Source organism: Pteronotus mesoamericanus, unplaced genomic scaffold, assembly GCF_021234165.1.
Source record: "Pteronotus mesoamericanus isolate MK-2021 breed Mesoamerican mustached bat unplaced genomic scaffold, CSHL_Meso_final contig_82, whole genome shotgun sequence".
NCBI classification, from domain to species: Eukaryota; Metazoa; Chordata; class Mammalia; order Chiroptera; family Mormoopidae; genus Pteronotus; species Pteronotus mesoamericanus.
Genome location: NW_026555265.1, coordinates 30,928,555 through 30,953,935, shown reverse-complemented (window position 1 = coordinate 30,953,935; position 25,381 = coordinate 30,928,555). Strand labels below are relative to the sequence as shown.

The 25,381-nt window shown below is 34.3% G+C and overlaps 1 protein-coding gene across 2 annotated transcripts in view; it reads right to left on the bottom strand.

Moving 5' to 3' along the window:
• EPHA3 (EPH receptor A3) overlaps positions 1-25,381 on the bottom strand; it is a 341,268-nt gene that overhangs the window by 112,416 nt on the left and 203,471 nt on the right. For both annotated transcript variants that reach the window (XM_054585243.1, XM_054585242.1), the window contains exons 4-5: positions 12,890-13,045; positions 11,864-12,199 (exon numbers count right to left, since the gene is read on the bottom strand). In XM_054585243.1, coding sequence (XP_054441218.1) covers positions 11,864-12,199; positions 12,890-13,045 — 492 coding nt within the window. The remainder of the gene's footprint in view (positions 1-11,863; positions 12,200-12,889; positions 13,046-25,381) is intronic.

Here is a 25,381-nt window from a genome sequence, read left to right as displayed (position 1 = left end):
TAATTCCCTCTTAGAACATACACACAGTTATCCTCCACAGACGGACATGGATAGACAAACTCTGCCCCAAAATATATTCAAATAACATGATGAACCAAACAAAAGTACACGAGATACAACATTTTTTAAATATGCCTGTGATAAATATTTTGGCAACATTTAGAATTTTCCTTTCCTGTAAATATAGTAAACTTATTAAAATGTACTTTAAATCACGAATATTCTAGTGATTAGAAGTAAAAAGTGGGCATTTTCTAAATAATTGCAAAAATTTGTTTTATGTCACAACATGGCCCCCAGTAAAAGTTTATTTTAACTCTTTTCCAGAATGATTATTAAAATATTATTTTGCCACCTGATTTCTTCCTATGTCTCTATTTCTTTTCTTGAATCCTTGTAGACATGTTTTTCTTGACTATCCCTTTCTTAGTCTTACCAATCCTTTATTTTATGGATGATTTTGGGTCTTGTCCTAGCCCAAGTTTCAGAGTTACAAATGAGCATCTCCAAATTTCCATTAGACTCTTTCATTAGACCTTCTCAAGGGCACCCAAGTGCTGGCACAGAGCCAATGTATACACGTACATATGTGTGTGTCATAAACGAAACAAAAATGGCTTATTATATTGAGGGTTGTCACACAGCAGCACATGAATTATAAAAAAATTGGGGCTTACACCAATTGTATCACATCAAAGTGGGGTGTTTGAGAACTTAACTCATATGTTTCATTATTTATTTTATTTTGTTTTAATTTTTAAAAAGGGTGTGTATTTCCCCTAGATAGAGCATGATCAACATGATTATGCTGGAAACAGGGCACAGTAACTTATTCAAGCATTTCCTCAGCCACATATACTCACTTTCATTTTATTTAGTCTTCACAACAATCTGTGTATTGTTATAATTATTGCTATTATTATATCTATTTCAAAAATATATAAAATTCCAGTAGTCTAATCCTTGCCTTAAAATCATTTTTATATTGGTGTTTTGGTGTTCTTAGGGTATAGTCCCAGCAGAGGAATCACTGGATCAAAAGGCAGTACCATTTTCAGCTTTTTGAGGAAATCCCACACTGTTTTCCACAGTGGCTGCACCAGTCTGCATTCCCACCAACAGTGGACTAGGGTTCCCTTTTCTCCACAGCCTCGCCAGCACCTGTTGTTTGTTGATCTGTTTATGATGGCCATTCTGATTGGTGTGAGGTAAAATTATGGTACATATACACAATGGAATCCTACGCAGCAGAAAGAAAAAAAAAAACTACTAAACTTCGCGACAGCATGGATGGAACTGGAGAGCATTATGCTAAGCGAAATAAGCCAGGGGGCGAAAGACAAATACCATATGATCTCACCTATAAGCGGAACCTAACCAACAATACAAAGATGGAAGGAAAATAAGACCAGCAACACTGAAAGGAAAAGAAATCAACAGAGACAAGAGGAAAGGGCGGGGGCAAAGGAAGGGAAGGGGAAAGTCAAGGAACGTATAGCAAGGACTCATGGACAAAACCAAAGGGGAAGAGCTGAGGGAGGGAAGGAGGAAGGGGGCAAGGGAAAGTGATGGGGGGTAGGCAAAGACAAATGTATTTGAAAAGATAAATTAAAATAAAATTTAAAAAATCATTTTTAAACAAAAATTTGGAATGAATGCATAAACAAACCTAATTTAGATTTTTTTTAAAAAATCACTTAAAATTTAAGTGACAACACTTGGACTTACAACTGGATTTTTGACACCTCTTTTCACCTCTTTATCTTACATTGCAGAACTCTCTACATCAACATACAGACTCCACTTTAGAGCTATTTTTTGACACAGGTGTGACCAGAGACAGATTTTCTTTCTGTTGTTTTTTTGTAATTATTTTCTTGGCTACTGTAATGAAAATGAAAACCAGTTAAGAGGCAATTTCTGAATGACAACAAATTGTTGAAATAAATGTTTTTAAATTAACATTAATTAAGTGCAATCCTTCAAAGCTACTTTAGAAGTTTAGGGTTTTTAATTATTTGGTTTTGGCAAGAAAGATTGGATCGATGACTTCCTAATAAGCAATTCAGACTTCAAGTAATTATCAACAATGCTCAAATCATGGGAAACTTTGATTTAGAAATTATACAATCTGTGTTTTAGGCAGCCAACATCTCACAATTATATATCATCTTTATACATATATATTTTTTATCCAGTCTTACTTATATTTTGTGCAAAGCCTCTCCTTCCTGAGCCATTAGAAAAATAATATTTTAACAGTAAAAAGTAGCTATTTTGGAGTTATGTAATCATGGACAAGACAACCACTTGCAGTTTTTTAAATTTGTTTTAAAAAGTACATGAAGTAATAACATAATAGACTTTAGTTCAGCACTAATCCTATCAAGAGGCACTACCTCAGCAACTGTTACTGATGAAGCAGGGTTGAAAGCAAAGAGTGTGAGCTTCCCACTTTCTGGCTTTTATATCCTTTGGCTTGGCGTGAATGTTATAGAATTTCAGGGTCCCTGCATGTGAGGGTGCCATACTTCACAGTTCTTTTCATTTGGATACTATTGTAATAATTTTATGGCATATGGCTGTCGACTTCCTTAAGGAAGAGGTAACCTTTTTTCCATTTAAACATAGTGCTACAGTTATAGGATTAGAAAGCCAGAATGCTGGGCTCTATCAGAGTTATTAACAGTAAGATAATACTATTGGAGATACTGAAATATAATAAGCAGTTTGTTATAAAAGAGTCTGGTCTGTGGTAGCAAGACTATTGCTTTTGAGGACAGAGTATCTTTTTCTTCTAAATATTTGCATTTGTTCAATTTCTCAATCATTTTTACATATTTCAATTATTCTCTATGGACTTATATTTAACTTAACTAGAAGATTAGAGCACATTTAAAAATAAATTATATAATTAGAAATGTTATCTTTACTGTGTTTGAAACTAAAAATTTTCTGTTTGGGAAAATAAGACTAAGAAATGTCTCTGTTGAATTTTTTTTCCCTTGAAAAGATGCAGTGAAGACGGCACAAGTTAGCATGAAATGGCTATTTCTTTCTTAATATCTAGGTGCTTTATCTAACACTGTATTTTCTCCTCTAGCTGGTTGTTGATATTCCTGAACTTGTGAGCACCCTTTAGGATAAGCCAGCAGGTAAAGATTAACATAATCCTCCAGGCACACATGCTCCATTAATTGTAGTATTATTAAGGATCAGATCTGAGGTTGGGGGGAAAAGCCCATAGATCCTGGAAGCCTCCAAACTGTTGTCATTTCCTGGTTCTCCATACATTTGTGGCTTTAAGCTCACGTAAAAATTCTGAATAACTGTCAGGACAATATATGGTTCTGCTTTTGTTCAGTTCCTTGTTCATTCTGTAGATATGTACTATGCCTCCATAACCACTGTGTGATGGCTGAAAGGCATCATTAATGGGTTAAATGATGTGGAATGCTTCAGGCACATCACTGCACAGTGATATTACCAGATGTACAGGTATCTGCCTCAATTACAAATCAAGAAGAGAGAAGCTAAAATACCACACAAGTAAAATGCACCAGGCAAATCATAATGTATATATCCACATGTAATTTATGGGCATGATTGAGACCTCATTTGTTTCTTGAGAGACATAAAATGTTAGGACTTTAATTCTTAGGGTTTATTAATCACACAAATAAAAGAAAGGGTCATTAATCAGAGTACATTACTAAAATCTTATATCTACTATTTCACAGTTGATTTTCACTGTGTTTTAACATTCTGATTTACTACACTGATGCTACAAAATGGCTTCCTTCATATTCTGAAAAAAAATTATGTATATTTTTCTGATGTCTATTTTACTTCTAATGTGCATAAGTACATGGCAGCATACATTTCTATAGTGACTATGTCAATATGTGTCCATAATTTAAGAGCAGATCCAGTTTCATACCTTTTATACATTTATTTATAAATGTTTCTTTGTTTGGAAATGTTCAAGACTGCCTGGCTGTCTTTGACATGAGCCGTTCCTCTGTCATATCTATTTATGCCATTTCTAAATCCCAACAGAATGACCATGTAGACAGAGGAAATGTATTTCAAAATCAGAAATATAAAATATTTAGAAATACCTGCTTTACCAATGTAAAAAATAAAATTAATTCTAAACTTAACCAAAGAGTTCTGATAGTTTAGGATTCATTTTAAAAAGTGTCTTGTTTACTCAAGATTTATGAAAGATTTCTACTTCTTTTCCGACAAATAAATGTTGTTACTTCATTCTGTGAAATAAGCAGGTCACAGAATCGTTAAGTGTAAAAGCTTCTAAAATTGTTTATAAGGAGTGAGTTGATAAAGGCCAAATATTTTTATTGATTAATGAAAATTATACTAATGAACTTTTGAACTATAATCCCAGAATCACAAAAAAATTAGCAAAACAGAAAAAAATTATAATTGGTTTTCTAGTTCAGAACTTTCATGTGATGGATAGCGATTTGTGACCAGAAAAATAAAGGACTCACTTTTGAGCATCAAATTCACTGCATAGTAGAGGCCATTCTGTCTAAAGTTGAGGAAGGAATGTTTTCATTATATCATATAGTCTCTAAGATGCTTTGCTTCTTTAAATTAATTAATAGCCCTTCAATAGAAATCTAAATAAAACTAAGTAAAATTATCTTGGTTTTAAATAACATTATCTACTGGTTATATTTTGGGGGTAGGAGTGCAACTGTGAAATTCCTAAGATCAGACACCTTAGAAAGTATTACCAGTAAGAGTTGGTTCCTTCTCCTTTCATATTTTTGTATTTGAAATAATGCACAGATAATTATTCATTTTCATTATTATAGATAGGAACTATGTTATAAATAGAATCTGAAGATAAATAGAATAGCAATTTTTTGTTGCTAAAGGGGCATTAGTGGACTAATTAACAAGAGTTGATTAATGTCTGCAGAGGAAATCATGGTATGGAAGAAAATTAATATCTTGATTTTGATAACTGTATTGGGGTTATATAAAAGAGTGTCATTGTTTTTGGAAATTCACACTGAAGTGTTTAGGAGTAAAGTGGGACAGTATCTGCAATTTATCCTCACATGGTCCATAAATAAATAATGTCTAGAGAAGAAGAGGGAGAGAAAGATAAAGTAAATGCAGTGAATATTAACTGTTAAGAAATCTGGGTGAAGTTACTTTATGTAATATAATACTATTTTGTAACATTTTCATACATGTGAAAAAATCAAATTTTATGGTATAAGTGACATACACACATTCAAAACTCCAATAGGGTAAATTGGAAAAAGAAAGAAATGCCCATTCACTCCAGAGAAGTAACAAAGTCAGGATGATCTTCACAGAGGAAAAAGTAGGTTTCAATATATATGTATAGTTTCAATATACACACACACGCGTACACACACACTCTCTCTCTCTCTCTCTCTCTCTCTCACACACACACACACACACACACACACACACGGAATGTGCCTGCCTGGAGCAAAAATTTAAATTCAGGGAGATGTTCAAAAAGGTAATACCAGACCCACACCAGGAGTCAGAAAATGACGGGACATCTCTACACTAATGTAAATTGAGATAGACACAATGGCATTTACCTAGGTCTCTGGATAAAGCTGTTTATTTGACTATAGGACTCCAAGGCAAAATAGTCCTAAGATTGATGATAGTTTAATGTCAAACAATCAGGAATCCAAGTAGGAAAACAACAAACTCTTAAAAGATATTTTGGATTGCAATGACTCAAAATTTTTAAATGGTATTTTCGACTTGAAAAATAATAATTGTAGACAACACTAATACTTATTTAAATCAATGATGTCATTTATTTCATTCTTTCATTATAATTCAGACATTCCCATACTAAAAATTATATTTATTGACTCCATTCCCTTGTCAAGATATAAAGCTTCTTAAAACACAGATTAATTTAGTTACTCTTCCATGTAATATGTGTACCTGCACTCAATACCCCACTCTCTAACATTCAAGTTGCTTTGCTTTCCATAACCATTCTTATGTCTTAGAAAGATCTGACTCCTCTTTTCAGCCTAGCCTCACTTGGCTCCAGGATTGTGATACATGGACTTCCATTCCTTGACATCTATCTAACATACTTTCATTTTTCAAAGTACATCTAAACTCTTCAAAGTTTTCCACAAAATTAACTGCCACTTTTCAACTCATTTAATTACATCCCACCAGCGTTTTGTGTAAGTTTATTTGATTTATGTAATTTTTTATTTTATTTTATTTTTTAAAGGTTTTACTTATTTATAGGGGAAGGGAGGGAAAAAGGGAAGGATAGAAACATCAACGTGTGGTTGCTGCGCGCACGTCCCCTCAGGGGACCTGGCCTGCAACCCAGGCCTGTGCCCTGACTGAGAATCAAACTGGCGACCCTTTGGTTCACAGGCTGGCTCTCAATCCACTGAGTGACGCCAACCAGGACTATTTATGTAATTTTTTTAAAGTCTTAGAATATAAATTTATACTTAGATTATATATTTATGCATGACTAAGGCATATAGTATGCAAACAGAGACATTTAAATGTATTTCTTGATCCATTAACTTTTTTTACAAATATTTCGTTGGAAAGAAGATTCTGGGCAGTATGATATTTTTATTTAAATGAATATAGTGCAGTTCCAGGTCTCCTTTATCTTGGCATCTCAATATAACTCAGACTATTATAGTCTATGACATTATTTATTTATAAATATTATCACTAGAGATTTAAAAATTTAACACTAAATGTGGAGGAAGGGTATGAGGATTTAAAACAATTTTAAAAGAAATCAGCAGCATGTGGGAACTTCTTAAAAGGAGAAGATGAAAAATACATGATTTATAGTGTTAAAATCTGGTAAATTGAGCCCTGACAATTGTGGCTCAGTTGGTTGGGTGTCATCCCCCAAAGTGAAAGGTCACCAGTTGGATCCCCGGTCAAGGCATACGCCTGGGTTATGGTTCCATCCCCAGGGGCGGTGCATAGGAGAAGCAACTGATCAATATTTTTCTCTCTCACATCAGTTTCCCTTTCTTTCTCCCTATCTTTTCCTCTGCCTAAAAATAAATAAATAAAATCTTTTTAAAAAGCTGATGAACTGAGGAAATGGTGACCTTAGTAGTAGAGATGAAAAATAAATAAGTAAATAAAGGGAGCCCTGGCCAGGTAACTCTGTTCATTATAATGTTGTCCCAATATGCCAAGGCTGCAGGTTCAATCCTCAGTCAAGGCATATACATGAAGCAATCAATGAATGTATCAATAAATAAAACAACAAATCGATATTTTTCTCTCTCTCTCTCTTTCCCTTCCTCTTGCTCTAATATCAATTTCAAAAATAAGGAAAGTGGTTTGAGGAAGAACATATTTTAATTTTCAAATGATAGAAATTTCCATTATACAATCATTCATGCAACAACACAACTTGGGAAGAACCAGATGGAAGAAAAGCATAGGGCAAGGTATGGGACAAGGGGCACAGAGGTTCCATGCTTTCAATTTGCCTGAGCCTACGGGCACCTGAATGTGTTTACCAACACAGAAGATCTCTGAGTGCACCCCTTAAAGCTTTCCAGGAGGCTTCATTACAAAGGCAAGACTGATTAAATCATTGGCCATGAGTGACTGAAATTTGTCTTCAGCCCACCCCTCTTCCCAGAGGGGAGTGGGAGGCAGGGAAACTGAAAGGTCCAACCCTCAAATTACAGGGTCAATTCAACTGGCAACCAGCCCCTATCCTTGGGGGTTTCCCAAAAGTCACTTCACTAACATTAATTCAGGTGTGGTTGAAAGAGATTTTTATGAATAGCAAAATACATTTTTATTGCCCTTATCTCTTAGGAAATTCCAAAGGCTCTAGGAGCTCTGTGCTGTAAACTGGGATCAAGACCAAATATCTATTTCTTATTATAAATCTCAGTTTTACAGAAGGAAAATCATCTGTGGAGAATGAGGGAGTAAAACATGAGACTGGTTCCGGGGAAGAGTGGAGGAGATAAGGAGGATCTCTCACAGAACACCCCTAGGAAACCCTGTGACATATGACTGAGAAGTAAGGATCGAGTTCATTGTGAATGTCATAGGTTATAGTAGATTTTCCCAGCAGAGCTCCTCTGTGTCTTGAAGGCAGCATTTATTTCTGTAGCCATGAGCATGAATCACAGGACGACACAAACAATAGGAAAACAGGAGGTGAAAGTGCATTGGAGTTGGGAGATTTAAGTGGAAGTTTGTTCTTGATGAAATGTTGAAAAAATTTCTCGAATCTCAGTTTCTTCAGCTGTAAAATGGGAGCAGGGTGGATCTCAAAGTTGCATGCCCATAAATTCTCTGCTAGTGCCCCTATTCTAGTCAGAGACCATTATATGTTACAGGTTAGTAGGGGGAAAGGGCAGGTTTTATGATGGAGGTTGAGAATAAATAGAAATGGATATTCCACTAATGTTTCTGAATGATTGTTTCCAGAACTTAAAAGTTCCAGAACTTTTAAGGGGTAAAAGATGAATATACTCATTCAAGGAAGAAAACATGAAGTAGCAATTCATACCAAATTATGACTTCACAGAGCTTTGTTTTGCAATTTGTAATTCTTCCTGTACATGTTTGATGAATTCACGAATATCATTTTTATGTAGAGGCTGTGTTCTCTATCTCACTGACATGCTTTCTGAAAGTATAGGGAGCTGAGGAGTAACACTGGGATTTACAACATAACCCACCACATTTAGAAGGTATCTTATCATGTGGTCATCACATGGCTTTTACAACATAATCAAAAAAAAATATCAACCAGCTCAATCTCACAAACAAGATTAAAAGGGACACATTCACGTTTCCCCTTTATGTCCATGTCAAAGATACACTAAGAGTAACTTAAACACTGTGGAATCACATCTGTCACAGTCATATCTTTCTTGTGGTATGGAGCTCATTTTTTAAAGCTACGAGTCCATTAACCTTCACAAGAACAAAATAAAGCAAAACAAAGAAACACTCTCTGGAGAAACATGTTGCACCTAATCTTGTTTATATATCTTAACTGTGGGGATTTGAAGATTGAACAAAGACTTCTACCTCCCCAGGTAAACACATGAAAATGACATAAACCCTGAAATAAATAAATATATAAAATGCCTGGCAGTGCATATTGTAGATAAATTTGGGATTATGAAAAAAAGAAAAAGGGAGTGGGTTTAGGAAGAGTAACTGATATCATCCTTGTTGAAGCTCTGTCTTGCCCTGTGATTTGTAACTGGGAGGCCAAAGCATCAACCCCATTTATTTATAATGTCTTGGCTTGCTCCTGGCTGCTGCCACTTTACCTAGATTCATTCACTGTATGTATCTGAAACTATTCCTTTCCGAATAAAGGCATTGTCGGAAAGCCAGAGGCTGATGATAAGGTAGGATACAAGGAGTTCTTGCTTGTTTTTATATGTTTCTGTTTGACTCAGGAGATAATTATAACACAGATTGATGCTTTCATTTTAAACAAGGTAGTAAATCAACATGAAATATGGGATTTAGGAAAGCCATTTGCCACAAAATTATAATTTCTTAAAATTCCTGTGTTCATTGAATATGAGAAGCTATAATCATGTGATACATAGCAATACAATTACCCTTTTTCTTTTCTGTCATGGAAGATAGTTAAATACATTTAAGTTACACATTTTTAAATATTATTAGTTACAAAGTTTAAATATCATTAACTGGAGCGAGTAAAAACTTACGTTTGTTGTTTTAGGAACTAGCTTCAAGTGGGAGATATTACCAATTCAGGAAGCAAGATTAAAATAATAATTCAGTGCACTTTGTTTAAAAGTCATGTCTTTTCCACAAATAAAGTTTATATATTATCACAACACCTCTAAAAGTGTACAATTTTGATTGGTAGAGAGAGTAGAAGCAATGTAGGAATAAGGGAAGAGTCTGGAATCAGAAAGAGATGCCTTTGAGGATGGACCCCGTCAGGGGCTGTATTCAAAATACCCATCAATTAAAATGTCAGGGACATAGATCCCTCAGGAGGGTGCAGTTCCAGGGCAGAGCTCTAGAAACTCCTCCACTGCTAAGATTTATACTTTTGGTTGGCAGATTATTTTTGGGGGGGGGTGTTGGGCGGATCTGAGTTACTGGGTTCAGGAGGCTACTCAGGGTACTGGAGGAATTAACCAGAACAAATGCATTTCTATACTAACCTGTAGAAGTCGTTAAAACTATTTCTAACCAATATAGAAGTAGTACAAAAGTTTAACAAGCAGCAGAGTCATAGTGGTGCTGACTTGCTGAATGTTAGCCCTGGATGACACCTATTATTTGTTTGCCTTTGGTCGTGTACTCTTACTGAGCCAGCCAACTGAGAGAAAATAAAGTGATGAGTTTTTTTAGCTAGTTATTTGGCTGCTCTACAACCTCTTCCAGCTGATGGAGAACTTAGTCATCACTCCTTTCCCTTTTCCTAAGGCCTCCAGTTAACACATTCCTGGAGCAAAGGGCAAGTCCCACTATAGAGCAGGGAGACTTCCAAAACTTTAAGCCAAATGCAGAAAAGGTGGGAAGTTTATGCTCAATCCTGACTTCTAGCTTAGAGTTTAACCCACCAGGGAGCTGATTCAAGTGTCTGCTGTTTGTGGTTCACGGTGCATCCTGCCTCTTCCTTTCCTCCTCTTTTGACTCCAATATTTATTTGTTTGTATATAAATGATACAGTAATATCTCTGCATTGAACTGTCTGGAATGTATCCCTAATTATGATATCTTATAACAACAATTGTGTACATAAATATCTGTCAGCTTCACTTTACTCAAGCTTGGTTGGTTCCAAAAGAAAACTTTATTATACATTCATCACAGTTTTCAGCATTGGAGAAATGATTGTCTTATCTCAAAACATGTCCCTATCTACCCTGTAAAGCATAACATTTCTATGTCTGAGAGAATCACAACTAAAACCCCCAAAATAATTTTGAATACCACATCATTAAAAAAATTATTATAAAAATCACATAAAAGATTTAATGAGTGATTGAAAGAACAAGATGTACTAACAGTAAATAAAAGATAAATTTTGTGGATATAAGACAAAGAAAGGTGAGAAGTTTGCCTGTTTCATATTTCTGTTACATATCAAAGCCTTTGTTTACAGCCTGCCAGTGTAACACTTTTTTAATTAGAAAAAGATTGTCAGTGGAAAATATAGTTGGTGAAATCATCTAACAATTTACCCCAGGATTTTTTTATTTTTAGATCAGTACTTCTAAGTGTCTTCCATCAAGACTTTTTTTCACTATGCTTCTCCACAAATTTCATATTTTGATTTTTAAATACAAATTTCAGCTATTGAATAAAATTGGTTTTCTTATTTTTAATTAACCAGAGAATTACAACTTTCTTAGCTAAAATACTCAGAGCTACTGACAATCATAAAATAACTGAATAACTACATCTGATATAATTGTAACTAAGGTAAAGCTATTTTAAATTGTAAATACCCTACATAACCTTTTCATAGCTAAGGTTCAATGTCTAAATTCTTTGAAATAAGAAAATGCTTCAAGGAGACCTATAGGTACTATTTCCAGAGCTCCAACTATTTTAAAGATTCCAAACTGGGTAGCAGTGGTTTGAATTAGTTTAAAATCATCTAACAAATATGACTCATTCTCATTTGCAGAATTAAATTTGTAAGTATAATAACTGTCTAAAAGTGATAGAAGAGGAAATCCTGGAGTTCTTTCAAATCTTTTTCCCCCACCCTTTTCCCACCCCTGTCTGTCAAAACTCTTAATTGCCTCAGAAACGCAGGAGTGGGAAGCATCCGGCGTGTACTCACCCGCCTGGTTAGTCGTGATGCTGACTGCAGCAAACTGTCTTGGTGGCGAGCTCAGCTCTGACACTCCGTTAATGGCATCAATCTCAAAGGTGTAGTTAGTGTGTGCCAGGAGGTCTGTCACTGTCACCGTGGTGTTGCTGAGTCCAAACTGTCGAGGGAGGAAGCGGACATTTGGGCTGCATGGCTCACACTGTTTGACATTCCACCCACATTTTTTACATATGATGTTGAAGGTAACATCTTTCCGGCCTCCTGTGTCCAGGGGCCAACTCCAGTCCAGGATAACCGAAGTCTCGTTTATATTAGAAATAACATTTCTTGGTGCAGATGGAGGTCCTGCAAAGTAGTTCAACAAAGATTAATGAGCCTCACTTCTGGTTTCTACTACAAGGGAACGAGATAATTTACAATGGAACTGAAAGAGGTAAATAACCATCTTGTCTTTATTATATACTTTTAATTCGTCCTTAGAGGATCCGTGAGATTATAGACACATGGATACAAGAGCAGTGTACATTCCAAGCTATGAGTGGGGGAGATTTGACTCAAGGTTGAATATGCACGTAGTAAGTCCAACAAAGAAGTTTACCACTAAATTCAATGCCCTTGTGAATAGTTATGAAAACTTTAGTATTAGTTTTATAAATCTTAGTCCCTTTTCCCTATGACCTATGACCAACATAAAACAAGAGGGAATAGAAATGTAAAAACACAAATCCCATGCTTGTAACCTCCTCTATCCTTTCTAATATAATGCAAAATCTAAAAGAGGACACAGAAAACTTTCTTTCTGGGGATCCTATAGCAGGAAGTACTTTAAAAATTAATTCATTTTGTGTGATAAATGTTGCATTTGTGGTGAGCCAAGCATGGAGAGTGAAGCAGAGAAAGCTTTCAATTTGCACATGGATAGCACAGGAAATGGGCCAAATGCTTGTAAAAGAAAATAAAAAAACGCACAATAGCAAGGAGAAAAATACAAAATAAAACAAACATGGAGGCATGGGTTGCAGCAGAACTACTCACGGGTACAAGCCATGGATGGAGGGTCTTTGTCTGCCCGGAAGTAATTATTCTCACACCTGCAGTTCACTGAACCATCTTCCAGAGAAGTACTGTGAGGCGGGCACTTAGCGCACTTCATATTACCATCCAAAGCCTTGTAGAAACCCGGTCGACAAGCTACAAACAAAAGGACCCTTTTAAAATTCTGTAATCATTTTGAAAATGTATTTTTGAAAATACATAAAACAAATTTCAGGATGTTAGGGCATACATTCACTATAAAAATTAATTTTTCCTTCCAGCATTTATAGAAGCAAATAACATGGCCCAGTGTAGTGTCTCCACATACACATTTGAGCTTGCACCAAATGTTAAAGAAAAAAGAAAACCCCACAAGATTTAGATTATTTTGGCACGAGAATGTGATGAAATTTCCAGCTTATGTTTTCACAGCTTTCCTTGGCATTGGAATATTTGTGGAAAAAATAAAGCAAAGCCATGTCATCATGTAGCCATTGCCTTTTCAAACATGATGCAATGTGTATACTATCTGCACTGCAGCTAGCACTGTTGTGAGTAGGTGAGACACAGAGTTTATTCTTGTATTATTATTTATTAATTATCGCATTATTTTCCATATGAACCACTTTTTTTTTTACATAAAAAAGTAAATCTACTTTTGCCCACCCCTGTATCATACACTTAGTTGTTTGCTAATTGGTTTCTGTGTCTACAAGTTTATCCCCACAGTTTTATGCCCCCTATAGTAAGCAGCTGTCAGAAGAAGTTGTGCCTTCTTACAGTTCCTATGAGCTATGATTTTTTTTTTCTGCCTTGACAGTGTCATTTTATGGTAATGGCCTAAAACAAAGAGCACAATATGTTTCCTTGTCTGTATCTCAAATACATAAGGTGGTACAATTTGTATTTAAATTAATATATATCCTTTTCTATATATCAAGCATAAAGAGGTGCAATTTCTATCTAAACTGATATACTTGTGGATTGTTACTAGATTAAAAGCTTTTTATAATAACTCTGGTTACCTTTTTTCTTTCTGACCATGTCTCTGAATAATGCATTTTTGGTTTTGTTTTTAAAACGAATGAACTGGCTACCAAATATTGATTTTGCCTGCCTCTGTTATGTTATTTTCATTTAATTTGATATAAAATTCAAAATGCTGTACTGTTTTGTTTGACCCATTTTCATAATTACATTGAGAACTGAATTCATGGTGAAAATCCCAGCAAGAAAGCTTTTTGACATTCCTCTGAGGAAGGGATTTGGGTCTAAATTTTTAGTTTCCTTCAGAATATCTTTGGAAATGAGTAATTTCTTGAATCTCTAGAACTTAGTTTCAGTGCTACACTAAAATTTGTTGACTTTAAGTACTTACACATAGAATAGGCCCTATAGGTTATCTTTATTATTGAATTTCAGAATTTTCTTACATCAACTTCATAATGTGAATAACGGGATATTTGCATTTAAGAAAAATCTGTGCAGACAAATCTTAACTTTTATAACCCTTAGATACATTTTGAAAATGGATGCACTATATCCATAATAGTATCTCTTCTTACTACAAGGTTCTTGGGAAATACACTGCCAAAATGAACACTTAAAATAATAAAATGATAACAGCCATTCATTTTGCCTTGTTGTTTTCTAGCTCCTACTAAGAATGGCTGCTCTAGGACCATGTTACAATAGACTGAACTACTTTTGGTGTCACATTGAGAGCCACTAAAATAAATTCTATTGCCCAAACCAAACATGGATTAAGATTACAAATTTTTGAACATAGTCTGTAAGCATTGGTTAGAAAGTTCCACTCATATCTTCTGTTATATTGCCTTGGAGGAAATGTTATAAAGTACAAACAAACTATGTACTTAATTTCCAGTTTCAATTTAGCTCTCCATTGAAGTGCCTTTAAATTTGGAAGGGGGCATTACTGAGTCTTTCAAGATTAAGTTGCTCTATTATTTTGTTTGCTTGTAAATTTATCTATGTGTCTTTATTTGGAGCTGTAATGGTTTTTTACAACATTTAGCATAAAGGTATTCACTAAACTATCAATCACTTTTTGTTACTATTATAAATAACTATACTATGTTATACTTAAAGAAAAGACAAGACAATCCTATAATGATTTCTTAGCTACAACACTATAGCCAAGGATTTCTGATAGTAATTTATATGCTATTAGTAATAACTGCAATTAATAGACTTAGAAGTTAAGAATGTTAATTCAAACTAGTAACAGACTTTACATAATTATTAACAAATAATCTTAGAGATGACAACAGTACAATATAGATAGGCCCATACACATGAAGTTTAATAAATAATTGTCAATCATTTACTCTTTTTCAGGCTTTTGGGTAGCCTTAAAGATACAAAGTCTCTAATTTTGTCTATTTCCAAGGGCCCCTGCAACTGAAAATAGGCACCAGGCATTTAACACAGGCCACAGCGAGTGTGCACTCCATGTGGATTGAGCTGTTGGAAGAGACAACACAGAGGAATCTCATCTGAGGAAGATCATAAGAAGATGGAGGGAGCTGACTTGTGAGAAGCATGTTTAAATACACAAACAGATCAACATGAAAAGACAAACTGTTAAGCAGAGGAATGTGGCGGGTACAGCTGGCTGCATACTTAATACCTGAACTCCGCTTCCTGCTTGCTAATAGAATGCTGATTCGTTCAGAATTGCATCCTGCCCCGCGCTCCCTAACTCAGACTTCATTGCCAATAGTGACAAATGGGCAAAATTATGGCCAAAGAAACACAAACGGGAATCTGATGAAAGTCTTTGGGATCGCTTTTTTTTTTTCCTTTGCTTCATCTACATTGTTCCAGAATTGACTATGGACATAATGGTTTACATGTGACAATACATTAAAGGCCAAGAAAATCAGAGAGATGTATACCCTATACTTGTTGACCCAGCAAGCACCTATCTCAAGATTTATTATAATGTCAAAGAATAAGAGCTTATTTATTTAAGTCACTGTGGTCAAGTTTGCTTTTACTCACAGCAGAGTACATTTTTATATGACAGAAAAGACAAAGAGAATTCAGTTGAGATGTATTGATTAATACAATCATAGTTTAATGAAGCTAAAATGATCCTGAGAATAACATCTGCAAGTCTGTATGTTCTACATCCTTCAGTGGACACTGCAATCCAGGGTGTTAGGGGACACACAGGGGCAGGTCCACTCTGCATCTCCTGGCTGACAGACTTAGACCACAAATTCATGAATATTCATCGAATGCCAACTCTGTGAGGGTACAACACTAGAGTCGATACTATCCTAAATACTGTAAACTATTTCTGAAGGACTTTTGCATGTATCATCTCAATTAAATTTCAATCATTCTGTTAAAATAGTCAGATGTCAACCTACTCATTTTACAGAAGGGACAATTGAAGCAGAAGCAGAAAGAGCAGTATGCTCAAGATAACGCATTCAATGACAGTGTGAATAAGCAAGAGATTTTTCTGCTTTTAATTTTATATAAATCACTTACTAAAAGTAAATTATTCTCTAAAGCCAGGAATTATCTTTTTACCAATTTTTAAACTGTTGGTATGGCATTGAAAGATAGTTGTGTATAAAATTACTTAATTACATAAATCCAAGGCATAATATCTATTTTTAATAAGAGACTATTTCAGAAAGGCTAATGCTCTCTTATCTTCCTCTAGGATATTCTGGTTGATATCTAACATTGTCATGGGCAGATAAGTGTGTTTATTTGGAAGGACTGAGGGAGTCTGTCATCTTGAAGGATAGGGTGACTTACCTGCATGAGAGGCATACAAGTAAATTTTCTCTTTCTTGCTATAAGCAAGATCTCTAAATTCTCCACCAAAATTGTTCAACAACTTTGAGAATATAACCGAATAATTTATATTACTAACAAAATCATTATACTGGTAGGCAGCATGTGTAAGGAGAGACTCTTTACAGAATATGTTTACTTTTAATATTTTGCCATCAATAAATAATTTCTCTTCCTTGCAGTAAATCAATTTGTGCTTAGATACATATCTACGTCTTATGCCTTCCTCATCTTCAAAATAATATCATAGAAGAATGTGAAACTTTACCCCTAAGGGCATAAATACTTGTGTTTTATTATCTTTGCTTAGTGGTAAGAGCTATGGTTTTAATTTGAAAGCATCTCCTTCCCTATCTTGAATGTAAAACTAATGATATAATGATTGGAACATTTCTTTTATTTAAGCATTATTTTAGAAAATGAGGACGTTCAGCATATTTAAAATCCACACAATGCATAGAAAGTAAATCTGGTATGGTATGTTTTCTTTCCTTTTATTACTCAAGAGAAGTCTTGATTCATTTATTACAGCACATCAAGGAAACAGAGATCAGGCAGGAAGGGTAAACAAATTAATACTAACTCAGAATTATCCAGTTTTAAGTTTTAAAATAAAGAATTTTTGCTATATAGTCAAGGTCCTTCCTGCAGGAGGCCAGCTTCTAAAGTAATACTTAACTAAGTTGGGTACACACATTAAAAATCTGCTGTCAAAATGACAGAATTCTGATTTATATGTCTTTCCTCAGCTATCCCAGTAGTACATGTTTGCATCAGTAAGGCACTGGTAAAATTATTTATAGATTTCAGGCCCAGGGTAGTAAAACTGAAGAGTAATTAAGCAGCTTAAAATTCTTTAAGTGGAGACAAATTGCCACCTTTTTGTATGCGATCTGAGAGATATTTTATCCCCCTGTTATAATAGAGATTTTTGAACTAGTGAAGTGTGGGAAGAATTCTCATCTTTGATTGTGTTGATAAATCTAAGTAGGATGATCCATGAATCTAGATTAATAACCATTAAAATGGGAGGTAACGTCTCAAATGCTATTGGATATCATCATGGATTGCTAGGAATCAGATCTGTTCATACAATGTATGAATTTCATTTATTCACTTCATCAAACAAACATGCATTCATCTAAAATGACCTAGACACTTTATTGTGTTCAGTACTATAGTGATAAAAGTCACAATTTGTGCTTTAAAGAGGAGACACTATTCTGTATGTCATTGTTATTTTAGAAATGGATCTCCTCACTTGAGAATGTAAATAATTATTAAGATATTTTTCAATATGACATTTTTATGTTATCTTCACCAAGAAATTTCAAATTTCTCTTCTTTTTGTCCCAGCACTTCGAGGTGTTTTCAGCATCTTATAGGAGGAGCACTGCGCTAAGAAGGAGGAAATGCAGGTTTTGATCTAGTCTATTCTACTAGATAAGTATAATCACAAATTCACTGACCACGTGGCTTCAAATTTTAATGAGGTGTTTGGGGTAGTGACTCCCTCTTCTATAAGGATGTCTGAAGTTTTACGTGGTAGTTATGTATTCCTAGGTTAGACCTGAACAATACAGAGACAGGAGCTATTCCTATTCATTTTGTATGCCCTGTAGCCATCACATTTTCCAGGACCTAGCAGTTGATGGTGTGTGTTGTTTTTTTGTTCGTTTGTTTGTTTTCATGAGTAATTAACTTGCAACCAATTATCTTCTCTAGACTTTAATTTTCTCATTTATTAATGGCACACAATGACTAAATTGTCTTTAAAACTCTTCAGCCTAGACACATTAACAAGTTATTAAAAGTCTATCACAATTTATAAGATTCCTAGTACTTTCTAAGTAGAAAACAATACAACAAATAATGTTCACTTTCTTCACTGCTTTAAGGATTAAAATTGGCCATTTAAATTATAAAATCAAATAGGGGCAAGAAGACAAAGAGATGAGGTTCTCTTCTGACATAAAAGAAATATATTTCAACAAGAAATGACAGACTTTGACCTTTTCAGTCTTTGCCAGTATCAGAGAAGTATGTTTCAAAAGGCATATTTATTTCATCATTGGATTAATTAAAAGGTAAATCAAGAGCCAAACAAATAATTCCCTCGTATTATATATTCATCTTAACTAATAGCATAATAAAGCCCATTTAATTATACTCTTCTTTTTATGGGCATTGTAGATTAGAATGTTAGAATTTTGGCAATCTGTGGGAATGAATAAAGTATTAAAAATTGATAATAATTACTCTTTTAAATTTAAAAATATAAGATGACATGTTTTTCTCCTTTGCGAGGAAAATGAGCACAGTATTGAAAACACAATTTAAAAGGATATACATTTCCCATTTGTTAGTCTGCCGTGCGTTTGACTTGCCTTATCCTTGCTAATCTCGCTTTTAGTTTCTGTATTTTAAGGGCCAAGTTAATGAAGGTATCATGCTCATTTATTGAGCAAACCCCAAACTTATTGAAAAAACCTAGAATGGACCTCAGTGGAACAAAGCTATGTCACCCTTGCCAAATGTTAATTCTCTATTGAGAAATACTAAGCATATGAATAATAGAAGGAAGCCAAAGTAATATCAATTTGTAGTGAATGCATTAAAAATATTTTGGGAATCTGCTGATTTTGTATTTATGAAGAGGTAACAATAAAACAGGAACTAAATACTATGGGTCAATAGTAGGGTAAAATAATAAACTACCAGCTTTGGAAAATAATAAGGAAAAAAGTATGAAATAGGGAGTATTATGAGCACTACTTATACAATGACTAATAATTATAGAAACACTTCAAGACAGAATCTTGGCTTCATGCCCAAAGCACATAGCACAGTTTTCCTCTAAGTTGTAATTGATGGGTTTGAGCTATGCTCATACAGAGAATGGGTAAAGTTACCATAGAGAAAGGAAAACAAATGCACTTAGTAAACCATGGTGGCTACTGTTGAAAGAAAGTAGACAGCCTTTCAATTGCAAAGTGAATTTTGTCTCCAGTTGACTAATGTGGTTGACTTTTAAAGGAAAACATGGTCCTAATTAAGGATTAAAAGGCTGATTTCAATTTGAAGGAACTTTAAATTAAAAAATAAAGCTGTTGGTAAATAGGGTCCTTTTAGTATTCAGACCTTACCGTCATATACACAGGGCTACATTATCAATTCCCAGCCATAAACACCAACTAATCACCAGAACCAGCACTGACTGAACAGATGATTTCCTGGCCTTGCAATTCTAGGCCTGACAGGGTTTATTTGCTGGGACAAGGTCAAAGCAACTGTTTATTCCCAAAATGAGCTGCACTCCACAATCTTACAGGAACTCTATTCTTTGCCATTTCAATAGAGGTACAATGCTTTGAGGCAAGGCAGAGGCATTTCAATACACTGGAAGTGGCTACGTTCAGTCATTAAACCCTGCCTGCAATGTGCAGCATTTACAAAGTGATCAAGTGTTTCCTTCTTCTGTTCTTTCCACTGTTCAATAGAAAAGGCCTAAGGCAAAATGCCACCACACCATTTAACACAACAGAATCAATCACAAACTAGTATGGCTCACAGATAGTTTAGTAACAAGACTTTATTGTGTTTGGTGTTGCTCCATCAGAGCAAGCAAGACAGGTGCCAGTAACACTGAAATTGTGCAACGTAGTTTGCCATAAAGAGAACCTGAAAACACCCTCTGGTCCTAAGGACATTGTGTTTTGTCAGCTTCTCGATTGTCTTCCACATTTAAGGAAGAACTGTGTGTCCTAAATTTATCTAAACTTTTTAAATACGTTTATTTTAAAATAATATCGATTTTTATCCCAGGGAAATACCTCTGCAGCCTTTGCATGTACACCTTACACGTCATATAATCCTATCAGCTTTTTAGTCTATTTTTACTTTTTAAAATTTGTTAAACTGAACCATTTGATAATATTATGGTTAAAAAGTGAATGAATTTAAAATAAACCTATGTGTCATATATACATTGAGTATTCACTTTATGATCACAAAACATTACCAACTAGGAAATGTTTTCAATTTAAAATTTGAGTATCTTTATAGCTAACAACCATTCATAAGGTAACAAAAAAATTAGTAAATGTAATTCTAGTGTCACTTTTTTTCTTTATTATTTATGTTCATGATAAATATTTACTCCAGGATAGAAAGAGATTTGTATTGAAGGTATTTTGAAATTTACTCCCTAAATAGAAAAGAATGGATTCCAAAACAAAAACATCAAAACTATCATAAATAGATGCCCATGGGATCAGCAAAACTGTTAGACAAATGAGTGTTTCACAAAAATTACATGAACCATCTGTTTTAAAACTGTTTAGACAGATATTAACTGCTCATAATTGTGTAGAATAGCATGTTTATATATTTGAATTTTACATAAAATTAATTCTGTCTTATTAAGAAAAATATTTCTATTTGCCTAAGAACACAAAATTTTCAAAGAAAAATATGTCAGTATAAGGTTTCAAATATTTTAAGTGTATATGTCTATTCTAATTTTTATGTCAAAAGTACAAATATATCTCTCCAGCACTTCCACTCCACTTCCACAATTAACGTGAAAGGAAACTTCTTATAATTTATAGAAAAAATTCATAGGTAGGTGCTACAGCAATAAACAATAGTATTTATGGTGTTATGAAAATAAAGCAAAACAGGCTTACATTCATAAATATGGTTAGTTTCTAAATATGGAAATGAACATTGTTTTCTTCATAGTTATGGCTCTAATATCTTAGAACTTTATGTTCATCTTGGGAGATACATGCATTTCAAATTTAAGGATAAGCTTAAATCCATCTAGCAGGAGGAGATAATTGAAAGGCAGAAAGAATGGGAGAAAGATGAGATATATTATAGAGAAAAATATTTAAAAACATTTCTTATATTTGAAAAATATTATCATGCTTCCAGTACAAAAACTGGACACATTAAGATTTTGGAACATAAGGAGAAAGGCCAAAAAAGGAGCCTGTCTCTCATTTTTCCTCACTCTATCTGGATATTCACATAAGCAAAGTTGGTAATCTGTGCTCCACTGAAAGGAGGATGTGTTTGGGACAGAGACAGAGGAGAGAGAGAGAGAAAGGGAGGAAGAGAGGGAGGGAGGGAGAAATTGAGGAAGCAGGGATGGGAAAGGGAGGGAAGGGGAGACAATGAGTACACTTCTGTGTGTGTTAAAATAGCCACATCGTATGTGTGCACATCTGTGTGTTTGTGCACATGTGTGTGTTTCTCTAATTTAGACCTCGGGTACATTTTGCAAGTGTTTCTCCTGGACAGAGATTATTATATATTCTATGTACCCTTTGGAGTTACTGTTAAAATTTTGTTGATTGACTTGAGAAATTTATTCAGGATCATTGCTTGTTTTTTCCTTATAATCTGCAAATTTAGGGATTTAGTTCTTGTATGCGAGACTAGAGAAGTGAGGGATTGGATGAGAATGGGGCATTGAGTCACAGTTTATCCCAGCAGCATTGAAATATCAAGCAGATTACATTACATGTTTGCATCACCTTCCCTAGGTCTACCAACCTGAAGAGGATAGTTTTCACCTTCATGTAATATAATAAACAACATGCAACACAAATCTCCTCTAGGTCTAGCCCTGTGATTGCGTTTCACTTCTGTACTTAAATAAAATCATGTGACACAGGTATTAACCATTTTTCCTGAGGAGATGATTGAGGCTTAATGATACTAGGTGCATTGGGGGCTTATCCCACTATTAAGTGTTGTAACCAGAAAAGAAACCTGAGTCAGAAGGAACACTAGACACTGGTATTTAAGTGGATTTGCATTTATTGTCTTCTCATCCTGTAAAATTTAGAAGTGATAACTAATGTAGGATTGACAATGGGTCTAGCACCCAAAAATTAGTGTAACAAATTTATATGGTGTGGCTCTAAAGGTATTGGACAGGTGTCACTAAGCACACAGGAAAATTGATTATGTTATTTTGTCAGAGTAAATGTCTGTTGATAGTGAAAACAGAAAAGTTGATGTTTGTGCACAGTTTCCTTCCATCCCAGGGGAATGGTTGCGATGGAAGGAAAATGAAGCATTGGAAACAGAAAAACAGAGAATATTTAACAACTGTAGTCTGCTACATTTGTGAAGGATTTTTTGCAAAGGAAGCTGCCTACTTACCAAAGAATAAATTCTCTACTATCTCTATGTTATTAGACATAGATTGAGAATAGTTATAGATATAGAAACATATATTCATTTGAGGTGTATTATGTAGAAAATATTGATAGTTTTTGCAAACAGAGTGGATGCAGAGGATAATGTGGAGGAAAATGACAGGTAAGCTCCTTGTTCAAGTTGTTAGGTGATATTCCTATTTCCTGACTTGGGGAATGAATGAATGGAGATATATATATATATATATATATATATATATATATATATAGCTAAAGACTCAGAGTTTAATTTATATGTTATATTGAGTTAGCGATGTAAGCAATTGCTATACCTGTGAGGTATTTATATCCTGCAAAGGAACTGATTTCAATATTTTCATCTTAAGGAAAATGCCACATTTAGTTTTCTTTCTCATAAAGTCTTTTTTATATTGACACCAAATGAAGCTAGTTATTAAAAATGTGTTTCCACAGAAGCAAACATAATCAATCACTATAGTGCCTTTTTAGGTAAAATGAATACAAGAAAAAGTTACTGGAAAAATCTTTCTAATGCAAATACATTAGAAAACTGAATGCAAATACATCAAGAAAACTGTCTTGAAGGATTTAACGAAAAAAAAAACCTTATAGAGACACAGAACAGCATGTTGATCCCCAGAAGGAAAAGGATGTGGGGGTGTAGAAGAGCATATGGCGGGTAAATGGTGATGTAAGGAGATATGACTTGGGGTTGTGAACACAGAATACAATACACATATAATATATTCTAGAATTGTACACCTGAAACCCATATAATTTTGTTAACTAATGCCACCCCAATAAATTCAATTAAACAAACAAACAAAAAGAAACCAAAGTGTCTTTACTGAGTTGGGTGATTATTCTTCTCAGAACATCATGGTAACTAAACTAGAATATTGATTTTGATCTCCGCATGACCCAGATACTTGACTTCACAAACAGAAACACTGTGAACCATGGACTCCAATTGCTGCTTGATTTTGTTAATATATATTATTTTTCAAAGCAATAAAAGAGAAAAATTATGAGCAGATCAACAATAACATATCATGCCTATTTGGACCAACAATTTAAAATGTAACAGCAATGCTGGTAAATAAATAAAATATTATTTTGATGTGGAATTTATAACTGTTAAGAGCATAGGTTCAGACCACTCAAGTCCAAATCTTGACTCTTCCACTTACTACCTATGTAGCTGAACAAGTTACAAAACCTCTTTATGTCTCAGTTTCTGCAACCGTAAATGAGAATAGAAAAGAAAAAAGAAGTGTACTAAAATTTCTAAGCAGTCAATCAATGAAGAGAGTATACTATGTTTCAAACACATATTAAAAAACACATATGTTTCAAACACATATTAAAAAACCTCCTATCTCGGTACTGTCTTACATTGAGGGAACTTATTCCAGATCCCATAGCCAGTGGGTGGTGGCGACGGATCTTTTTCCTTAAACTCACATGCTGCTTTCATTATACTTACAGCATAGAACTTAAAGATAGTAGGATAGTAGGTAGGTATTAATATATACTTAGACATTTACATAATGTATACCAACATTTTTAAAATCTAAGACATAAATCCATGTACTTGTCTAAGTGTTTGAAAATATTAACTGTATTTTCTTTTTTTTTAGTTTGCTAATTTTGCAGGTTCTTTAGGCATTCTCACTTCTCCCTGGAAAAATATATTGCAATAGTCTTCTCTGTTAGAATTATATTTTTTTTCAGAGAATTCACAAATATATATCACAAAATAGAACAACTTGTCCAAGTATTTATTGATAGATATTTGACCAGTCCTTTGCTGTATCCAAAAATTTCAATTATGTTTTTGTGATCCTGGAGATTTCTATTGAAATATTATGTCTATACATTTTTTTCTTTAACATAGACCAACCAAGAGCAATGTTTTGCCCTGGTTGCTGGTGGATATTTCACATTTTCTTGTCACACATAACTATCCTCTGAAATCCTTGCATTTACTGGTGGAAGGACAAAAGCTAAATGGGTTCCCCTCAGGGGTAATTGAAATAATTATCTCCATCTTGTAGTTCAAAACATTTTTGCTTCTTTATATAGATTCATTTTTCCCACCCCTAACACTGACAATTTTTATTTATTTATTTATTTGTCTGCTAAATGCACTAGGAAGCACAAACTTGGCTGACTTTCCTCCACATCTTTCCCTCACGTGTTGAAGGAGCTTTCATTTACTGAGCATCAAAACACAATCTGACTTTAAAATTCTTTAGTTTTCCTGAGTCTTATTTCTTCCAAAGTACACACTATTGCTAAGGTGATACTGATCCTTTCAACTTTCAGCCACTTGACCAAATTTGTATTATGTTGGCACTGACCAATATCTCCTCTGTCTATCTGATAGCTTTTCTGACAGTTAATGAGAAGGAAAAGGCTAGAGTTATTAGTCCAAATCCTAGGGGATAAGTGTCCA